Source organism: Otolemur garnettii, unplaced genomic scaffold (assembly GCF_000181295.1).
Source record: "Otolemur garnettii isolate 467f Iridium unplaced genomic scaffold, OtoGar3 scaffold00012, whole genome shotgun sequence".
NCBI lineage: Eukaryota > Metazoa > Chordata > Mammalia > Primates > Galagidae > Otolemur > Otolemur garnettii.
Genome location: NW_003852407.1, coordinates 26,822,186 through 26,845,391, shown reverse-complemented (window position 1 = coordinate 26,845,391; position 23,206 = coordinate 26,822,186). Strand labels below are relative to the sequence as shown.

The 23,206-nt window shown below is 39.7% G+C and overlaps 1 protein-coding gene across 5 annotated transcripts in view; it reads right to left on the bottom strand.

Moving 5' to 3' along the window:
- Positions 1-23,206, bottom strand: part of OSBPL1A (oxysterol binding protein like 1A) — a 143,214-nt gene that overhangs the window by 27,390 nt on the left and 92,618 nt on the right. For all 5 annotated transcript variants that reach the window (XM_023510208.1, XM_023510209.1, XM_012802073.2 and 2 more), the window contains one exon: positions 6,690-6,765. In XM_023510208.1, coding sequence (XP_023365976.1) covers positions 6,690-6,765 — 76 coding nt within the window. The remainder of the gene's footprint in view (positions 1-6,689; positions 6,766-23,206) is intronic.

Here is a 23,206-nt window from a genome sequence, read left to right as displayed (position 1 = left end):
GAGCATGCTGTAAACAGCCTGCGAGCAAGGCCACAGTGATCTCAACCGAAATGGAAACTATCTTATAAATGTAAAGTCTACCATTACAACATCAAAGCGTGCAAAGCTGAAGACCTGGGTTGCTGACAGGACGCCCACCTGATGTGGGGGCTGAGTCTGTCTACTCTGCTGCCCAGGAAGCAGCTGAGGGCAGGTGCCCACGCAGGCATGTAACAGCCCCTGTGGATGTCTGGGCTCGTCACTGAGCCTGGTGCTGGTCTTGCCTGCTCCTTGAGTGGAGCTGAGCCTTCTACAAGATGACGCTGGCACCAGACCCTTCCTCCATGACACCTCGATCTCCCTTGGCTGCCAATGCAGTACAAATCTCTCCTTCTCGTTCAAGAGCCTGGGAAAGTCAAGTCTCTCTTCCCATTCTGAGTTACTGCGTCCCGCTCCCTCCATGTGATGTCCCGCATCTAGACATGAGGGACTCCTGCCATCCCAACACCCCTGGCAGCACACAGAGGGTCACTCTGAGGTGTCTCAGGAGAGACTCCCAGGGCTACTCTGGATGGGTAGTTTGAAAACAGCCCGCTGCCCCCCGTACACTCTGCTGCCTGTTACACCACCGTCCTGCAGCTCACAGAGGCCGGCCTGGGAGCCACGCCGCCAGGAAGGAGGCAGCAAGGGGTGTATTTGTGAGTTAAGTGAACCACAACGTGGGCATCTTAGGGCAAACCAGTGGAAAATGGAGAAGACAAGAAAAGTTCAGAGGAAAATAGTAACAGACATAGATATTCCCCAGTCCCCTGTCCCAGGCCCTGAGTGGATTCCGAGTTGGAAGGTGATACAAGCCCTCTTGCTGGGCCACTTAAGCAAGGGCTGGGCAGCCGCTGCATGGACGTGGAAGGAGCACAGGCCAGTCTTCCCGCCGCAACCACAGCCTTCGGGGAATCTACTCCCACGTGCTCTCTTCTTCCTGAAGCCCTTCTTCCCACACTGTGCCTGCTCCCCAGCGCCATGCTGTGCCTCTCTGAGCACTTCCCATCACAATCACCCTCTGCTACTTAAAAAAAGGTGGACATACCTCCCACCACGCTGAATCATTAACAGTCCTACCTGGGAGTATAAAAACCTCCAGAGAACCAAACAAAGGGAGGTTCAGAAACCCAGCATGGTATCAGCAAGCCTCTTGCACTCAGGCGCCATTAACCTACATTAGGGCTCCCTGACTGTCCACAGTTCAGTTAAGGGAAAGACACACACTTGAAACGGAAACCTCAGGCCATCTCTCCCCATGCTGAGACACTCTGAGTTTGCATCACTGTGGAAGAGCTGCCCGCTTTTGGTTAACTACCCTCCCTCCCGGTCCCATCCCACTAGTCAGGTTCTATAGCATAGCAGATTTGGCAATACTCCAAAGCTTATTTAGCTTGGTATCTATCTTCAACTTGGAATTCAAAAATAGCACAGTTGTCACAGGGACATACACAGCACCAACATGTTTTTCTGAATCCCAAAATAACATCACACCCCTCTGACAGGCACTCTGACCCGGGGATGTGTCTGGACGCCCAGCATGGCCCGACAGTCCTGCCACAGACACTGTACAAAGTGAGGGGGATGAGCTAAATCTGAGGGTCTTAGGAAAATGTTTTAAGGGTCATAATGAGATTAAGCATTTTGCCAAAAATCATCATATTGGCAAAGGTGTACCTCAGTGAAAAATACTGCAGTTTCTCAAGCTCTTCTCAATATTGCAAGGCACATGAAGTGAAAAAACATCAGTTGTGTGACTGGAGACGAGAGCTCAGGTAAAGCTTACCTGGAACATTTCCCAGAGGACAGAAGCCAGTGAGTACAATGGAGGAAGTCCTAATGCTTTTGTCAGCTTTTAGACTATACTATTTTTGATAATATAATCTGATTTTTGGCAGATAGTCGGGAAGAGGTCAAAGAAATGAATGACACTTCTAGATGTTTTTTAAAACTCCCCAAAGCTCCTATTCCCATCTGTCTATTAACATGAGCAAAGCTGCTCACTCCCCGTGTCTACTTAAAAATAAAAACATAATTGTTACTGAAAATCCTATCTTATTGATATTCATCCTCAGATATTTAAACTCAATTAAAAAATTCTTTTCACTAATAACTTTTTACCTTTTATGTTAATATTTTCATAAATTTTATAATAAAGGGTGTCTATACATGCAATTATGGACAATTGCATGCAATACTTTGTATGCAATTATTAAAATAGTCAACAACAATTGACAACTTTGACTATTTTAATAACTGCACACAAACTATACGGACATCCTGTATGTACAATTTTAATCCCTCACATATTAATATTTATAAGTAACTTGATGCAAAGAAACTTTTAGTACTAAAGCCTTAAGGTCATGGAATATATATTTTTAAATTTTAACTGCAAGGCATATTCTTGTGACAGTGAAGTCTAGTAAGGTAATCAACAAAACACTTTCAATAAAAGATAAAAACATTAAAGTCAGAATATTTGTCTATAGAAAATATGAGATGGAAATACAAATTACAGGAGAAAATACAAGCATAAAGGAGAAAATTTCAACTATTAAAAAACAACTCACTGCTCAGCGCTCGTAGCACAGTGGGTACAATGCCAGCCACATACTTGGTGGGTGGCGGGTTTGAACCCAGCCTGGGCCAGCTAAACAACTGCAACCAAAAAATAGCTGAGCACTGTGGCAGGAGCCTGTAGTCCCAGTCACCAGCTACTTGGGAGGCTGAGGCAAGAGAATTGCTTAAGCCTAAGAGTTGGAGGTTGCTATGACACCACAGCGCTCTACTGAGGGCAACATAGTCAGACTCTGTCTCAAAAACAAACAAACAAAATAAATAAAACAACTTGCTCATGTATTTCTTCTTCAATGGAATGATAGCGACCATCCAATCTTTTGGTATTTAGATTCCACCATACCTTTAAAAGAGCACCACAACACCTTTGCTTTAAAAAAATCAATAATCATCACCTACTAGACCTCTGTCACCTCTTCCCATAATCCAGCACTAAGATTCTGTGACCCCAAGATATCTGAACACACAGGGATGGTGCCTACATGACCCTGCGTGACAGTGCCTGGGTCCCAGTGCTACTTCCTCGGTTGGTACCTGTGGGTGAACCCTGCTGAGAAAGCCTTGGGAACAAAGGGGCAGGAGAGAAGGGGGGGAGGACACAGGGACACGTAGGACAACAGGGCTAAGGAAATGTTCCCTTACTCCCCCGGGTGCTGCAACAAAAGGGCAAGGGAGTGAGAAAGTCAGGAGCCCAGGCTGCCAATGACCACGCCGCTCAGGATTACTTCTGAGGACTGAAGTTTGTTTGGTAAAAGCTTTAGTCACAAAGAGATTTAGGATTGAATTCCAGTTACATAAAGTATTCATTTCATGATGTATGATCCATTTTGGTAATGTAATCTTGTTCAAAACAGATTGGGAGAAGAAAAGAAGGATGTCGTTAGTTTAGGAAATCGAAGTCTCTATATACTTTTTAGAAAAAAGTGAAGCACATGGAAGTGGGGGGACAGGGGCAGGCACTGGGGTCCAGGTTGACAAATGCCTCACAAAACTGACCTTCCTCCCCATTTACAACAAAATTAGACCAAGATCATACCCGGCAGATAAGCATCTATTCTGAGTTTGTAAGAGCCGTGTATTTTGAATGATGGCCCTATACCATAAAACTATAGCATTATAAAACTATATCATATTATAAATTAGGGGTATTAATTGTTTTAGAAAACGGCGGGATGGAAACTCAGTTCAGTGTGGGGGCCTGCAGGACACTCGCACCTGGCACACTGCTGAAAATAGCAGACACACCAGTAATGGCTGTGGTTCAAAATCAAATATCCCCTGTTACTTTTAAGACTTATTATCAAATTAAGAAACCAGGTAGGTGAAGCTACGGGAAGAGATGACATTGACAGATATACTCATGTGGCTTCTATACCTGAGACTGACCCCACCCCATGAAAAGGACCTGAAGTAAAACATTTGGATTACTTCAATAGAATTGGGAACATGCGATGGGGGATTTTTTTTTAAATGCCTTCACTGTGAGTTAAGTGTATTAAAACCTAAGGATACCACTATTTTCTAAGTTTGAATTATTTGCTTTTGGGGGGAGGACACTGGCAGATATCGGAGAAGCTGCTACAAAAAAAAATTCTTAAATGTTCTCTTGTGATGCCATTTGTATTTCTCTCTTGAGATGCCTTATTTTTAATCTTTGGTGTTACTCGGTACTTACCCCTTTTGACCGACTGTTTCTGCTGCCTTAAAGACTTGAAAGAGGACGTCTTTCAACAGAGGTGCCCAAAAAAAGAACACTTCCAAATGTCAGGTGATTTCCTTTCAATCCACATTAATAAAAATGCTCTAGAACACAGTCTCTTATAAACCTCACAGAGAGAGGTTTCCAAAAATAATACTTCTCCTGTAGCTCTCTATGCTCTCAGTCAGTAAGTGCTACAGATTGAGTTTCAAAACATCCCATGCAGCCCTTTTAACCCAGATTGCTGTTTTTATTTGCTTTATTTTATGATTCAGGGTGTTTACTTGAACGAGTAGTCTTGTACCTAAAAATACAACCACATTCTAGAAAGTACAGTATCTTTCAAAGTATGACAGGTATGATCCAACATAACATTATTTCCCCTCCTTTAAGAGACAAATCTGTCTCAATTTAGACAGAATGCTTGCTTTAGACATAAACTAGTCCATCCATCACCTGCACAACCAAGTTCCTGGCCCCACCAGTACAGCTGAACCCCAGTGAAACAGAAGAGGGCAGGAGGCAGAAAAGAAATACACGCGGGAAAAGAAATACACAAAACTATATTTTCATAGGGAGCAAAAAGACTAAAACACATCTGAAGTTTTCCTACAAACTCTTTTGACCAAATAGCCACCTAAAGACGTGGAATCGATTCTATAATACTACAGAACGGTATTTTTCAAATTGTGAGTTTGGTTCAGTAATGAGTTGTGAAATCAATTTAATGAGAACCATCATTAATTTAACGTAACAGAAAATATTTGTAATGATGATACATATTCTTTTGTAAAACTGGTTTTAATTTTAAGAACATGCACATTGCTTTATGAATCTAAAAAAAAAAAAAGAAGATGCACCTACACTATATTTGCACACTGGATCACCATGGTAAATATATTACCATGGGACTGAAAAATCCTGACTGTAGAATATAAATAAATATCAAGTTTATGTCTTAGAATTTTTCTGTTCCAAAGAGACTAATATGTATTACAATCTTATTTAAGAATGTAAGTATCTGTTGACATACATCTGCCTTGTCCTGATGAGTCCCAACTTAACTAAAATAGCATTAGAGCCCATGTCTTCTCATGCTCGGTTGTGATTAAGCCACTGAAGAAAAGAACTATTTTTTATTGAGTGCTATGCTAAACCAGTCATATTCTAGACATATTACATAAATTATTTATTTTTCAATATACCTGTAAGGTACAAATCACGGAAGTGGCAGAGCTGAGATTACATCCCACATTATCAGGCTACAAAGCTTACATGAATTTCTCTCCATGTAAGATTCAAAAAATATTTGTTTAAAATTAATTTTGCAGGATTGGCTCCTTGGAAATTACATGTGGGAAGTCTCAGATTGCATTACCCCACTCAGAGAATAGAGACATCAGAAAACTGCCCATCAGCAGCGGTCAGGATTTCAGGCATTAGAATGTAATATTTAGAGGGTGGCTTGTTTCCTACTGTGGGGAAAATTCTGTAGGTTCTTCCAGGTTGTACACAAAATGGCATAATTTAAAAGGTAGTGTTCAGGCAGATTCTTTGGCATCTCAGGACTATTTTATTTTATTTTTATTTTATGACAGAGTCTCAAGCTGTTGCCCTGGGTAGAGTGCCATGGCATCACAGCTCATAGCAATCTTCAACTCTTGGGCTTAAGTGATTCTCTTGCCTCAGCCTCCCAAGTAGCTGGGACTACAGGCACCCACCACAATGCCTGGCTCCTTTTTTGTTGTTGTTGTTGCAGTTGTTTTAGCTGGCCAGGGCCGGGCTTGAACCCGCCGGCCTCAGGGTATGTGGCCGGCACCTTACCTAAGGTGCCACCCAGGACTCACATGTTTTTAAATTCTCATCATTCTTAGTATTCAATGTCATGCTAGGAAGAGTTATGAGAACTTTACTCATCTCCACCTCCCCCCCAAATCAGAGCAACCTTCACAGATAACTAGGCAGAGACATATTCCAAATATTTAACACACCACCCTTACAAATTAAAAATAAAAAACCTTGCTCTGTGCACAGAAGTGTAAGTGAAATTATATTCTATATTGAAGGGGGGAGGAGCTCTGTTCTTTCTCAGAGAATTTCTAGGTGAATTTAGGGGCAATACAAATGTGATATGATGACAGAAAAAGAGCATTTTCTGTCTGTACTTTCTTAAAATGAAAAATCACATTAAAGTCATATTAGATGGCATAAAGAGTGGTTCAAATTCTTGTCAGAAAAACCTAAGACTTTCCACAATCTGTGATTCTCACTGGGTTCCATAAACATTGTTGTGCATCATTTTTTATAAAAATGTCTAGGATTCCCTTCCAAAGGTATATGCAATTAAACATATCTGCTTCATGCCATATGATCAAACTGAGAGCTAATTTACCATTCCAATACATTTTCTGAGGATGCTCCAGATGCTGAAGTCATTTCTGGAAAACATAGGAGAGGGCAAGCTTGTCCTGAAAAAAATAAAAGGGAAAAAAAAAAGTTCATTTCGATGTCATTGACATTGGGAAGGACAATAGTGTCATTAAGATGAGAGCTGCAGCTATAGAGACACTTTAAAGATGTGCATCATCACTGGACAAACAGACTACCTGGGATTGCACCTGTTTGTTGCTATTTTAGCCTCTGACAAGTTTTTGTAGCAAATCAAGTGGCCGTCTGTCTTCAGTACTGTTCTAATCCGAATCCTCAGTCTCGGGCCCAGCTGTCAGACCACTTCAGAGATACACCATCCTCTCACATGCTGGCTCATCTGACTGTATTGTTTGATTTAAGGCACAAGTACCATATTCTGGCACTTAATAAATTATCATTCTCTAGCTGCTAAATAATTGATAAGCCTAAAGCATTTTTTAAAATTAAACGAGAAAATGCAAACAAACTATAAAAGCTAAAGTAAAGCTCAGGCCCTGCATCATAATCATACTTCCCCAAGGACACTGGCAGTGAACAAAATTTAGCAATGGAAAACCTCTTACAAATTAACCTCTACAGAAAGAGTATCTTCAAAGCAGAAGGTCCATGGCTGGGGTAAGCAGTTCATCAGAGCCAGGCTGGGAGGCAGGGAGCTGACCCCACTTCCACACATCAGAGCAGCAGCACCATGGGGGGTACGGGGTGGGTAAGAACTACCAAGACCAACATTCTAAAACATTGTTATAAAGTTTTCCAGTTGCCATCTGAAATATATCTGTGTAACTAAAACACTAAAGAAAATACTAAACTTAAAATTATCTTCTAGGGGTGGCACCTGTGGCTCAAAGGAGTAGGGTGCTGGCCCCCCACGCTGGAGGTGGCAGGTTCAAACCCAGCCCACACCAAAAACTGCAAAAAAAACAAATTATCTTCTAAAGAACCTCCAAATTAATTTCAGTTGTAGAATTGGATAAAAGTTTAAGCTTTTGAATAAATAATATTACTTTCACAACCCTCCGTGGTGGAACTCCTCTGGCTTCTTTCTCTTTTTAGGAACACATACTGCTCATTAGGCAGGTCTGTCATCTAACAACTGCTGAGAAAGTGGCCACAGATGATACTTCAGTCACATTCCCCCAAGACTATCAATCTCGATGGTACAAATATCAGATACCAAGGATAAGAATCTGTGCCATTATCTACCATTTCCATGTATAATACGTTTAGAGATGTATATAATTAAGTGTTCCATTTCCTGTCTGTGGAAAGGTCCATTCAAAACGTAACAGAGCTAGGAAGTTGTAAACCTGAAATACGCTCTGAGAAGAGTGAATGAGGGCTGTCACTCCCCTCCCGACAAATGCGTGTAGGGATTGTATAGATACTGTGCACTACGATTCCCACTAAAGGCAAGGATCACAGAAAGCCAAGAAAAGCAACAAGTACCACATATACTGGAGGCAGAAGATGGGCGATATCTGAGTTTTGCAATTATTCTTAGTTTGGAAATTATCCTAGAATTTCCTATACTCACTTGCAAAAAACTTCTGTGATGTTTTATGAAATGTAATAATTACTCATTTATGAGAAGGCCAGAGTATGTACAACATTAATTACTGATTCTGCACACAACCAGAAACCAGAGGTGACAGGATTCTGAAAGGCAATCAGCCGTCACGAGTCCTTGTCCAGGAGTTGCAGACCCAAGCTCCCTCCTCAAATGCACAGGGACCATACTGTGCAATAAGGAGCTGATCAGACCAGAAGCAGCAGGAAACACGACAGCCTGCAAGACGAGCAACTTGCAGAAGCTGAGCTTCAGTAAACAACCATGGGGTTGGCGACCACAGTCTAAGTCCTTAGTGTGACAAGATGCCAGAAAGACAGGTGTCACTGCAGACTGCCAGAACAGAGGGCAGCAGCTACAGCATCCCCAAGGGCAAGCTGAACTGCGATTCAGATCCGGGTGCCACTTTTGAAAGGAATCTGAACACCCCACTTGGGAGGACTGTCACGGGCGAGGTGAAGATGTCTGGAAAACACCTCCCAAAAGCAACAGAGAGGGAAGTGTGAAGACCAGGGAAACAAAAGCTAGAGTCTGGGAACAGCGGCCTCCACAGAGGTCTCTCAGCCCAGAGGTCCGGGAGCACTAGAAAGCGAGCCTGGGAGAGGAGGAGGAATAACCGCAGCCCCAGGGTCCCCAGTGCTGTGCCCTCTGCCTACTGCATTTTTCTCCATGGCAACATATGACAGTTTCCTGCTTATCTGTTGATCACATCCCTCCAAATGGGATGTAAACCCCACGGGAACTCAAGTTTTATCTACTGCTAAAGCCCTGCTGCCTAGGACAATGGTTAAGTAGAGCAGGAGTTTAAGTATTTGTTGAATGAACTCTGGAATTCATAAGACCTATTAAGAGACACTATTTCATTCATTAAAAAAAAAAAAGTACAACTTCAGTTTCTTAGTCACATTAGCTAGATTTCAAATACTCAAATGCCCTATGTGGGCTCAAGAAAGTAGGACTTAGCCAGGCGCAGTCGCTCATGCCTGTAATCCCAGCACTCTGAGGGGCCAAGGCAATGGATTGCTTGAGCTTAGGAGTTTGAGACCAGCCGGAGCAAGAGTGAGACCCCATTTCTAAAAATAGCTGGGCACTGTGGTGGGCACCTATAGTCTCAGCTACGTGGGAGGCTGAGGCAAGACGATTGCTTGAGCCCAAGAGTTTGAGGTTGCTGTGAGCGATAACAGCACAGCACTCTACTAAGGGCAACAAAGTGAGATTCTGTCAAAAGGGAAAAAAAAAAAGAAAAGAAAAAGAAAGTGGGTCTAGCACTGTTGGGGACAGTTTATATTTGGATGGCTAATACAAAGACCTGTCTTACAACTAGTTCTAAAAATGCGAGTTGAAAGATTTTAAGGAAGCATTTCAGAGCATGGAAGATTCTAGAGGCTGGAGGATCCTGTCAATCAGGGCAAGGCAAAGCGTGCTCAAACCAGTTAGGAAGCCAGTCCAACCAGCTATGTCAGGGATGCTGCTGAACATCCTATGGGGCATGAGGCAGCCCCACAGCAAAGAATTATCCAGCCCTGAATGTCAACAGTGCCAAGGCTGAGAAACCCAGCCAGAGAAATTCAGGGAGGGCTTCATATACAATTTCAGACTCTATAGTAGCCACATTTAAAAAAGCATAAAGGAATAAACTAATTTTAATAATGTATTTTATTTAACCAAATATATCTAAAATATTAGCACTTTAACACTTAATCATTACTCAAAATGATTAAATATCTCAAAAGTATTAAATACCTCAAAAATTAATGAGATATTTTATACTTTTTTTTCTATATTGTCATCAAAATCTAGTGTCTAGGGCAGCACCTGTAGCTCTGTGGATAGGGCACTGGCCATATACACCAAAGCTGGAGAGTCTGAACCTGGCCTGGACCAGCTCAAAAAAAAAAAAAAAACAACAAACAGTGACAACTGAAAAAAAAAGAAAAATAGCCGGGTGTTGTGGCGGGCACCTGTAGTCCCAGCGACTTGAGAGGCTGAGGCAAGAGAACTGCTTAAGCCCAAGAGTTTGAGGTTGCTGTGAGCTGTGATACCATAGCACTCCACAACTATGTCTCAAAAAAAGGTACAACTTCAGTTTCTTAGTCACATTAGCTAGATTTCAAATACTCAAAAGCCGTACATGGCTCAAGGGTATACTGTACTGGACAGAATCTCTGAGATTATTTCTGAAAACAAAACAACTGCACTATTTGAAGACTGTGGGGGAGGGAAAAAAAAACTTTCAAGTAGGAGTCTGAAGTCAATGGCAGATGAGAGACAGGCCACATTCTAATCTTCAAGAAAATGCTAAATCTTCCGTAGTGTTATTTAAGGAAGCAGAGGGAATAAGAGATATCTTTTAAATTAGGCTAACAGTTTAAATTTTTAAAAAATAATCTGTATTAATATGTTTTCATGTTTAAAAATGTCACTCCCTCTACCAGGTAGAGAGAGCGAGAGAGAGCGCGCCCTAATGATGCGGGATGGTGGGCGTTACTCCGTAACAGATGAGAGCAGTAATCAGTATTCTCAGGCTGAAAGCACAGATCAGTTATTCTCTCACTGTGGAGTTTATCTGAGGGTCATTATCCTGCATTCTATGCTTCCTTTTTCTCATTACACAGAGAAAAAACACCCTGTACCAGGGACTGGCAGTGGTATGTCCTAGTTCTATTTTCAACCATACGGATGACATTATGGCCATCCAGACAACACAATAACTGGTTTTAAATGAAAAGCCTCCTCCCAGTTGCTTTATCTCTGTGATGTAAATGGCTCCACTTGTTAGCCCAAGTTATTTCCCCACTACACAGGGTTGTAGACAGAACTCAAATTGAACCAACTTAATTTATGGTAAACAAAATGCTGTACTTGAATCCCCCTCGTTGGGAGGTCAAGAGAGCCCTATCCCCTACATCTCTAAACATCATTTGGATGGCGGAAATTACATGTAAGACCCAAGTTGACTGAGCCTCGCAAATCCACACAACTGCACAGATCCCCTTTATCCACCTGCTGGACACTGAGCCACTTCCTGCCTCTGCTGCACGGATTGCTAGAGTAAAACACACAACACTGTTTGCTCAGAGCAGGCATCCTCAAACTATGGCCCGCAGAGAACATTTATCCAACCCACCGAGTGTTTTTGCCACTGCTACCTGTCCTGCTTAGCAGCCAATTCATCCCAGAGCCCGCAGTCCGGCCCTCCAAAGGTCTGAAGGACAGCGAACTGGCCCCTGTTCAAAAAGTTTGAGGACCCCTGGCTCAGAGAGACCTTTTGGCGTCTCACACTTTCCAGGTTTGCCTCCTAATTTTCATGAGGCACATGAGCTCTACTGGGTCCTGAGTATGGGCATGCATACTGTGATACTGTTATACCTAGGGGAAGTCATCTTTTCCATGGAGGATATAAAGGAACCTTGGGATGGGAACCAGAGTTCCAGTGCACACTTTTGCTACATATCCTGGAGAAAACCTTCCAAGTTGAGGCAACACAGCTGTACAATTCCCCTTATGTTGGCAGCTAATTCTATACTAAGAAAAATAATGTCTGGGGCAATTAAAGTCTCTTGGAAATGAAGGTTCAGTTTCTTACCTACACATCAGCAGTTTCAAAGAATTTTTAAAATTCTCTGTTATTTTTATAAAGTACAAATTAGCCCATAATAAAAGCATTCATGACATCATCTGTCCACTAAATTAACCTCTCACTTTGTAGGAGCCCTTTGTATATCATAAATATTTTATTCATCACCTACATTACACATAACTTTTATCAAGTCTCGCTTTGTTTTTGTTGTTCTGCTTAGAGTGTGATTTGCCAAACCAAATCTATCTCCCCAGGAAGACCACACACGTTATTCTCACAATGTGTGAAACATAAATGAACAACGTCCTGTATTTTCCCAGTGGGCAAAATAAAAATATTATTCTATTAATAGTCACTCCAGAAATAAAGTTTAATCTCTTAATTCACAAAATTTGGTAATCTCATCCTTACATTTTTAGGAATTCGAGTTCTCCATCAAAAGCGAGAACATATAAACAAAAAGACAATCCTCTCAAGTATATACCAAATGGGAGTAAACACAATTAAGTGGGGGGAAAATATGTAGTTATTTTTAAAATTATAAAACCATCCATTATCACATAACAAATGAAACAACTCACAGACAAACTAGTCATCTCCAGATCCATCCCTGCCAACAGTGATGGTATAAACATTCCTTTCCACACCTCTTCCCTTGTAAAAACAAGCAGATACAAGAAGATATATTCTTACCAAACTATTACTCTTTTTCACTAAATAATACATCACGGACACCCCCTCCAAGTTCACAGACAGAGGTGTATGTATCTTTCTTCTTTCTAACACCCCCAGGCCGAAGTACACAGACGTGTAACTTTATTAAGTATCATACGTGCACGCTGGTTTTGTTTTTAATGTAGTCTCTCCCCCCTTTGTACTTTTTGCTTGTTGTCCCACACCCACACCACTGTATGTCCCTAAGACTCAGGTTAAAAAGCTGCTCTTTTTGTCTATGCTTTCCATGTATTCTTAAACAGTCCCATATGGAGCATGCACGTAGCCACATACTAAATAGCGCATTCATTATAGACACGTCTCCATAGTTTGCTTTTCAACGCTGCATGCAAATCTGTCGAAGTCAAACGGTGAACTAATTATTTTAATGAATGTATAATATTCCATAAGAATATTACATATCAAAATTCATTTTGCCATGTAAACCATTCACTTTGTTGTTCTGTGGCCAAAACAGTGTAACAAAAACATCACAATATACTGTATCACTTCTATGGCTCAGAGTATTAGATAAAGTTTCTGGGGTCAAAAGTATCTCTATCTTATAGCTGCTGCCAGATAACTGTGGACAAGGTTTTAACAATTTCATCTCACCAGCAATCCATAAGGGCAACCTTCTTTCCGCATCTCTACTGGCAACTGAGATCAACAGGTGATCTTGTCCTTGTAAGTTCTGTCAGTCTGACTTAGAAAATGTGACTCCACATTGTTATCTTATTTTGTTTTTCCGTGACTAGTAGTGAGTTCGAGTATCTTTTCATAGCATTAATGATGTATACATCTGTAAACTGTCTATCTGTGTCATTTACCACGTATACCACTGGAGTTATTTCTGTTATTTGACAAGAATATTTTGTATGTGATAAATATTAATCCCTTGGCACTTAGATTGCAAGCTAAGGAAAAAACTTTCCAAATATGTCTTTTGAAAATAGTTTTGCATCTAAAACTATATATAAAAGTTTTAGTTTTTTAAAATGATGTCCCAATTTTTTAAGTGACCAACATTTGTATATGTTAAGCTCATACCTCTACATAAGAACAGCTACGTCCACTGAAGGAGTTTTCTTCCTTTGCTCCCCTTGGGTCACCTGTGAGTCTTCCATACATTTCACAAACACAGCCTGTGAAGTCGGCCCGCTCCCTTTCACAGAAGAGCTCTCTCTCCCAATGCGTACTTCTCTTACCTATGCAGCTAGGACTCTTAATAGTCTACACGTTCATTTGGCTTCATTCTGGTTTTTATCTCATTTTAAAAGACCTTGATCATTGATTTGTATGCTTTGGGGAATACAAGGAAAAGCTGAGTTTTTTTAAATGTGACACTTGTTCACAGAGGCTGTGACAACACCCCTGGGCCAAGATGAAGTGCAGGAATACACATGGCTAACATTTAGTGAGTGTTTACTCCATTTTACACCTTGTTAATCACTTAATGTGCATCGCCTCATTTAATCCTCAAAGTAATCCTAAAAAATTAATCACTCTTATTAAATAACTTGTTCACAGTCACAAATTCAGTGAGTGGTGGAACTGGTATTCATTAACTCCAAAGCCTTAGTGTTCAGCTTTCAGACGCTCATCTGACTGCCACTTAACTATGTAAACTTGAATGAGTACCTGCGAAATTACTCCACGCCTCAGCATTTCTTCTTAGAAAGTAACAATACCAGTCACATGGCCATGGTGGGGACCCAATGAGACAATGCATACAGAGCAGTGTTTCTGAGTTTCATTTACCGTAGTTTATAAACTCAATTTAATGGTTAATATAACCAGCATCCAAAAAATGAATTAGAATAATACATCTAGCAAAGGTTAATGACCATTTTGTTCCAATAACAACACACACAAACCCTATATGTGTATATCATGTGGTCAAATATAAATTTTTTTTTTAATGTATGGGACTTGGTCAGTTATGTAAAACATTCAGCCCAGTGCCTATAGAAAACATTCAATATGAAGTGCATATTATATTGTTATTATTAATTATTTCAAGGAAAATGGCTTAGTGTTCCTTTCTGAGTTGTTAAACATTTAAAACTACTACTACTTTCTGGATGGATAATTTACTAATTACAGTTTCAAAAGATGATCTATAAAATGGCTATTAATTGAACAATCTTCATAGCTATATAAAGCTTTCACATAGAAATAGGTATGAAATTATTTCTATTACCCTGGAGAAAAGCAAGCAATGAAAGGGTTTTCGGCATAAGCGCTAATTCCCCTTGTCAGGCTTTCCAGTAGGGTGATGATGTACAGCCAGCCACTCTCCCCTGGGATCAGATACCCGAAGGACCTGAGAAAATTCTTTAAACTAGCATACTATCTCTTCCTCAGAACTTCTGGTCAGAGGACTAGTGAATGTTAAACAAAGATTCTTTAAGCAATGACTGTGGATAAAGAACCAGGAAGCCACTTGGGAGGTACTCCAACGTGGAAATGTCTCTTTCTTTTCTTTCATTTAATAATTCTTTGGTATTCTTTGTTTAATGGCATATGACCTGGGAGACAGTGCTACCACAATTCCATCCAAATAACATTTTTCAATTAAGACATAATGAAAGACTATACTAATAAAGCTCAAATTTAATTTCACTGTGCTTTAAACATTCCATGGAAATTATATACCGACCCGAAGACCTTCCTTTCCTCAACACATCTGTGTCCTTCATGGTAGAGAGCATTTTGCACATGACGGGTGCTAAAATATTTTAAAATAAATGGTTTTACCTAGTGTCTCTTGAAGTTAAAATGGAGCCCAAAAAAAGGTGAAAAAAAAACTGGGAGATATGAATAAGCAGCAACTGAGATATGAGAAACACAATAATCATTTTTTGTCACTAAGCCATTTCCTTAGAAAGTATCTTTACAAGCAAATTCTTTGACACACATTTTTTACTAGTACTTAACAAATAAACATTTGTTCATGGTATTAAATATTATGCAGGAATCATCATTTAAGTAGGAGAATATTCATTTGGATATTTAGTAAAGTAAAAGACAACCTAATCCAAAAAAGTGAACTCTAAATTTCAGAAAATTATTTCTTAAAAAGCAGATTTCAATATATCCATAATTATAATATTGAAAATTCAGAGTTCTTCCCCTTTCCCTGAAATCCTTCCTTCTTCGAGTCCCAATTTAAATATAAACCTTATCTTTCTTCTACCAGTCCAAATTTAAATGTGTGCAGATTTAGTAAAAGACAACTTTTCAAGGTATAAAATCCACTGGTAAAATTAAGTATACTGACAAACCCAGAATACTCTATTACTGGACTTGTGGTGTGCAAATCATTTAAAACCCTAATAAGAAGCCCAAAAGAGAAATCTATCAAAAACAATCATAGGTACTGCCACTTGTTGAGAGATATATGTAAACTGAGATAACTAAAAGTCAAAATACAGTAAGATTAGGCCATATCACAAAATCACGATGCTGGCGTGGGTGTGGAGAAAAAGGAACACTTCTTCACTGCTGGTGGGATTGCAAACTAATACGTTCCTTTTGGAAAGACATCTGGAGAACACTTAAAGAACTAAAAATAGACCTGCCATTTGATCCTATAATTCCTCTATTAGGTATATATCCAGAAGACCAAAAATCACACTATAATAAAGATATTTGTATCAGAATGTTCATTGCAGCCCAATTCATAATTGCTAGGTCATGGAAGAAGCCCAAGAGCCCATCAATCCACAAATGGATCAATAAATTGTGGTATATGTACACCATGGAATACTATGCAGCCATTAAGAAAGATGGAGACTTTACCTCCTTCATGTTTACATGGATGGAGCTGGAAAATATTCTTCTTAGCAAAGTATCCCAAGAATGGAAGAAAAAGTATCCAATGTACTCAGCCCTACTATGAAACTAATTTATAGCCTTCATAGGAAAGCTATAACCCAATTTTAGCCCAGGAACATGAGGAGAGGGAAGAGGGAGGGGAGGGGAGGGGATGGGGGAGGGTGATTGGCGGGATCACGCCTATGGTTCATCCTATAAGGGTGCATGTGAATCTCTCTAAATGTAGAATATAAATGTCTTAACACAATAACTAAGAAAAAGACATGAAGGCTATGTTAACCAGTTGGATGAAAGTACTTCAAATTGTATAGAGAAACAGTACACTGTACCCCATGATAGTATTAATGTACACTGTTATGATTTAATTTAAAAAAAAAGAAAGAAAAAGAGGAGTAGACTTAAAAAAATAAAAATAAAAGTCAAAATATAGGAGGGATGGACTAATGTATAGATATTTTTGTGCTTTTTACTTTTGCTTGTTTCTATTCGTTTATTTATGATCTGTAATAGGTCGTCACCTCTTTAAAATAACTTGTTATATCAGAAAGGTATTTTTTGAAAGCCTCATGGTAACCAGATTGCCAAAACCTATATTAGAGTCACTAAAAATAACAAATAAAAAGCAACACATTAAAATATGTTACCAGAGATAATCACTTAACAACAAAGGAAGATAGGCATAAAAGAGGAGTCTCAAAACAACCAGAAACAAGCAGTAAGTCCTTACTAATCAATAATAATACTAAACATAAATGGACTCAATTCTCCAATTAAAAGGTATAGTAATCTATGCATAAAAAAAAAAAAAACAAGACCCAAGTCTGGGTGTAGTGGCTCATGCCTGTAATCCTAGCACTCTGGGAGGCTGCAGCAGGTGGACTGCCTGAGCTCACAGGTTCAAAACCAGGCCGAGCCAGAGTGAGACACTGTCTCTAAAAATAGCTGGGTGTTGTGGCAAGGACCTATAATCCCAGCTCCTTGCCTGGCAGAGGCAAGAGAATTACTTGAGCCCAAGAGTTTGAGGTTACTGTGAGCTATTATGCCACAGCACTCTACCAAGGGTGACACAGTAAAACTCTGTTTCAAAAAAAGAAAAAAGGAAAAAAATAAGACCCAAATATATGCAGTTGACAAGAAAAACCACTTCATGTATAAAGACACTTAGAGTAAAAGTGAAGAAGTAGAAAAAGATAATCTATGCATTGGAAACCAAAAAAAGAGAAGGAATAGCTGTGTTTATATCAGATAAAATAGACCACAAATCAAAGACTATTAACAAAAAGATAAAGAAGGTCATTATATCATGACAAAAGAATCAGTTCAGCAAGATGATAGACCAGTTATAAATTCTATGCATTCAACAGTAGAGCTCCCAAGTATACAAAGCAAACATTAATTGATTTGAGGAAGAGACAGACTGCAATACAATAATAGTAAAAGACTTTTAACACCCTACTCTCAGTAATGGACAGATAATCCAGACAGAAAATCAAATGAACAGCAGAATTAAGTTATACACTAGATCTAACAGGCCTAACTGACATTATAGAACATTTCACCCAATTGCTACAAAATATATACTCTTTTCATCAGCATATGAAACATTCTCCAGAAAAGACCATATCTTAAGCCACCAAATTATTAAAAATAGGAATCACTGAGTAACTTTTCTGATCATAATGGAATAAAACTAGAAATCACTAACAAGAGGAACCTTGGGAAACGCAAACACATGGACATTAATTAAACAACATGCTCCGGCATGACCAATGGCTCAATGAAGAGATTAAGACAGAAATTTAAATATTTCAGGAAACAAAATTATAAATACAGCGTACCAAAATTTATAAAATAGTACTCTCAAGTACTAAGAGAGATGTTTATAGCAATAAATGCCTATAAACAAAAAGGTAAAAAGACTTCAAATAAACAACAACCTAATGATGTACTTCAATGCTAGGAAAGCAAGAACCAAACACAAAATTAGGAAGAGGAAAAAAACAATAAAGATCAAGGCAAAAACAAGTGAAACTGAAGCAAAACCATCCCCCCAGAAGCATAAGTTGAATAAAATGAAAACTTGGTTTTTTGAAAAGATAAGCAACATCAACAAATCTTTAGCTAGACTAAGAAAAAGGGAGAGATGACTCAAAATCAAAAACAAAAAAGAAGACATAACAACTGAGACCTCAGAAATACAAAGAATCATTAAAGACAACAGTAAACTAAACACAGCAACAAACTGGAAAATGCAGAAGAGAAATGAATACATTCCTGGACACATACCACCTATCAAGATTGAACCACAAAGAAGTAGAAAACCCCAACAAACCAATACCAAATAAGAATATTGAAGCCATAATAAAAAATCTTCCACCAAAGAAAAGCCCAGGACCCAGTGGATTCACTGCTTAGTTCCACAAAACATTTAAAGAGCTAATATCAATACTGTCCAAAGTCTTCAAAAAAAAAAAAAAGTGAGAAGGAAGGAATCTCCCAAACTTTATTCTAGGAGGCCTGTGTCACCCCGATACCAATACCAGAAAAGGACACAACAACCAAAAAACTACAGACCAATATACCTCAAGAAAATACTAGCAAACCAAATCCAGTAACATTAAAAAGATCATTCACCATGATCAAGAGGGACTCAACCCAGAGATGCAAGGATGATTCAACATACACAAATAAATAAACATTAACAGAATTAAGAACAAAAATTATATGATTATTTCAATAGGTGTCAAAAAATTGATAAAATTCAACATCCTTTGATGATGGGAACAGAACAAACATACTTCAAAATAATAAAAGCCATATATGACAAGCCACAGCTGAGTCTGTTTTATTTCTGGTAAGTCTTTTGCTGGGGGAGGAGAGAGCAGCCCTTTCTGACTATAATAACAATTTCTTGGCTCCTGTATTGACAAGCGTCCTGTCTCAGAACGGGACCGTGCTCCACACAGACGAGAAGTCTGGTTGTAGCAGTAAGGGGATTGATGAGGCCTCAACTGTTCTACTAGAATGCAGGTTTGAATGCCTGATGGACATAACCGATCCCTGAATGAAGCTCTGGAACACTGTACTGAATGGGGAAAATGGAATGCCTTTCTTCTAAGGACTGACACAAGACAAAGAAGGAAGCCCACTTACTACTATTATTAAACACGGTAATGGAAGTCCTGGTCAGAGCTACCAGGGAAGAAAAGGAAATAAGGGTATCTAAATTAGAAAGGAATAAGTCAAATTGAGGCAAGAAAGTAAAAGCAGAACTAAAAGAATCTGTCCGAGCCGCCCTGTGTAGGCCTCAGCCAAGCTGCAGGAGTTTCTGTTGTCTGTATGTTTCTTCCTTGACATATGCAGGGCCTAGATTGTAACGTAGTAACTTCCCTGGACTTCCTTTGCCTTTGAGGGCAGGTGGTCCGACCCGTCTCAAGGACGCGGGTGAATCTGACCTTCCCCCTTGAGCCCGGGACCTTGAGGATGATGTCATGTCTCTCTCTGTTTCATGACGCTCACATGCACTCCCGCCCTGAAAAGTGGATAAAAGAGAGGCAAGAGATTGAGTCGGGGGGCTTGGTTTGGGAGACACACTGGCGTTCCGAGTTACCCCCTGGCCGGAATAAACCTGCTTCCCTCTAATCAACTGGTGCCTGGAGTCTTCGGTCTGCGCGTCGGTTTCCTGCTACAAAATGAGCCTTGTTTACAGAAAACACGATCTTAAAAACCTAAAGACTCCACCCCCAAATTGTTAGAACTGATAATTAAGTCAGTAAAACTGTAGGGTACAAAATCAACAAATCAAAATTAGTAGCATTTCTATACACCAATAGCAAATAACCTAAAAACAAATCAAGAGAGCAATCACATTACAGTAACTACAAAAAATATAAAATACCCAGGAATCAATCTAACCAAAGAAATGGAAGATACACACAAGGAAAACTGTAAAACTCAGGAATGAAAAAGAAGAGGACACCAAAAGATAAAAAGATATGCCAAGGTGACTGAAAATCTGACAGTTAGAATGACAATACCACGCAAAGCAATTTCAGATTCAATGTAACCCCCACCAAAATGCCAAAGACATTCTTCACAGAAATAGAAAAAAAAATCCTGAATTTCTGGGTCACCAAAGACCCTGGATAGCCAAAAAAGACCCTGAATAGCCAAAGTAATGTTGAACAAAAAGAACAAAGCTAGAGGCATCACACTACATAACTTCAAATTGTACTACTAATCCATAGTAATCAAAACAGCATGATACTGGCATAAAAAGAGACACACAAGGCCAATGGAACAGAATAGAGAACCTGGACATAAATCCATGCATTTACAACCAACACATCTTTGACAAAAGTGTCAAGAAAATACAATGAGGAAAGGACAGTCTTTTCCATAAATGGTGCTGGGGGCTTGGATCAGCGGCTCACACCTGCCATCCCAGTACTTTGGAAGGCTAAGGAGGCTGGAGGATCATTTGAGGCCATGAGTTTGAGACCACCCTGGACAACACAGTGAGATCCCACGGACAAAAGGGAGAGGAGGGCAAGGGAAAAGAAGGGAGATGAGAAGGAAAAAAAGGGAGGAGAAGAGGGGAAGGAAGGGAAAGAAGAGAAAGATAGGGGACAGGACGGGAGGGGAGGGGAGGGAGGAAAGGAAGAAAAAAGAACATTTATAATAGCATTTTTGTTCATAAGTCCAAACTGGAAACAACCCAAGTTCAACAGGAGTACAGCTAAGCAAACTGTGGCATATTCAAACAGCATACCACTCACCAATAAAAAAGAATGAGCACTGTTACACACAATGAGGAAGAATCACAAAAACATTAAAGCCTGACTCAAAACGAGTGCATGCTGTATATGGTTCCATTTATAATGCAGGTGAGACTAATCTACATGACATAAGTCAGAACCCAGCAGTCTAGGGAGGCTGGGGAACACATGAAAGGCAGTTTGAGGAACTTTCTGGCATGATGGGAATGTACTTTACCTTAATTAGGATGTTAGTTACATGGGTATGGCACCTGCCAAAACTCACCAAATTAAAGGTCTGTGAATTTCACTATATAGAAATTATACCCCAACAAAGAAACAAATGAAAGAAACGACAAAGCAACATGTCAGGTATTGAGTATTTCTCAAACTTTTTGTTCTCAGTATCAATTTAACTCTTAAAGACTCCAGAGTGTCAATTTTCTTTCTTTTTTCCTTTTTTTTGAGACAGAGCTTCAAGCTGTCCTCCTGGGTAGAGTGCCCTGGCATCACAGTTCACAGCAACCTCCAACTCCTGGGCTCAAGCGAGTCTCTTGTCTTAGCCTCCCAAGTAGCTGGGACCACAGGCGCCCACCACAACGCCTGGCTATTTTTTGGTTGCAGCCGTCATTGTTGTTTGGCGGGCCCAGGCTGGATTCAAACCCGCCACCTTAGGTGTACGTGGCTGGCGCCTCAGCCACTTGAGCCACAGACGCCGAGCTGTCAATTTTCTTTTAATGTAGGTTATATCTGCTACTACATACCAAATTTTTAAAAAGCTGAAAAAAATTACTTATTAATTCCTTTAATAGTAAAACCAATGTATTAACCTAAATACATGTAGCATTTTTATGAAAAATGACTGTACTTTCCAGAACAAAAATAACTTAGGAGAGTATTATCTCACATTTTTGCAATCTCTTTAATATCTGAATTAACAGAAGATAACTGGATTCTCATAAGTGCTTCTGCAGTCAGGGACCTCATACATCATGCAGTCTCACTGTACACTTATGAGTGAACAAAACGAAGAAGGCAAATGTCTTAGCAACATTCTAAGAATTTTCTTAACGTTTGGTGCCCTGAAACAGACTTGAGGACTCCCAGCAAGGGTCCCAGGGCTCCACTTTCTTTTAACAGAACCCCTGGCATACCCAGTGGCAGAAGGGCATCCCCTTTTCCTAATACATCTTTAAGAAACATTGGAACAAGGCAGTTTAAAGAAAATTGAAGTTATTCAATAAATATTGATGGCATTTCAATTACTTTGATGGCTTTTGGGCTTCTAAAATATCCAAGAATGTTTACAGTTGAGATACTTCTGTTTCAAAATATTATTTCATTTCTAGAATCTGTTTTAAATTTTTAAGACACTGGTAGTTTCTCAGCTAAGTGGGTTTAAAGATATTTGAAATCAGTAAGATATTTTGAAACCAATATAATCTTATTTTAATAAAATCCAAAAATTTCAACCAAAACTCATCTTTAGGAGTTCAACGGCCTGCTAGAAAGATGAATATGATTTTTTCATATTATCTTAACATTTAAATCTCAGAGTAAAACCAGTTTCTCTGGCCATGCAACTCATAGTATTTTAGTTTAAATTGGTACAATCTTGATTTCATCATTATGAAAGCGATGCTCTCATACAACCAGGAAAAATAATGTCTGCTTTCCAAAGTTGGTAAGACTTTGCGGTCTTAAAAATTCTATTATTCCGAATTCTGGGAAGATGGCCGACTGGTAGCAACCCTGGTCAGAGGCTCCTGAACCAAGGAAGAAAAACTGGTTGGAATCAGAATCTATGAAGTCAAAGACGGGGAGCTGAGCCCAGAAAGAAGTTCGGCAAGCTATAAATCCAAAGAAGATCATTTAAGAACATAAAATACAGGTACAAAGCGGGCCCCAGAACTGCTTACTAGACCCGCCCCCCTCCCGCAGGTGGCGGGTGGCCGCAGAGAAGCCCCCAGTGCCGGGCAGCCACAGAAGTACTTCTAGACCTTAGCGCACCCACGCCGGTG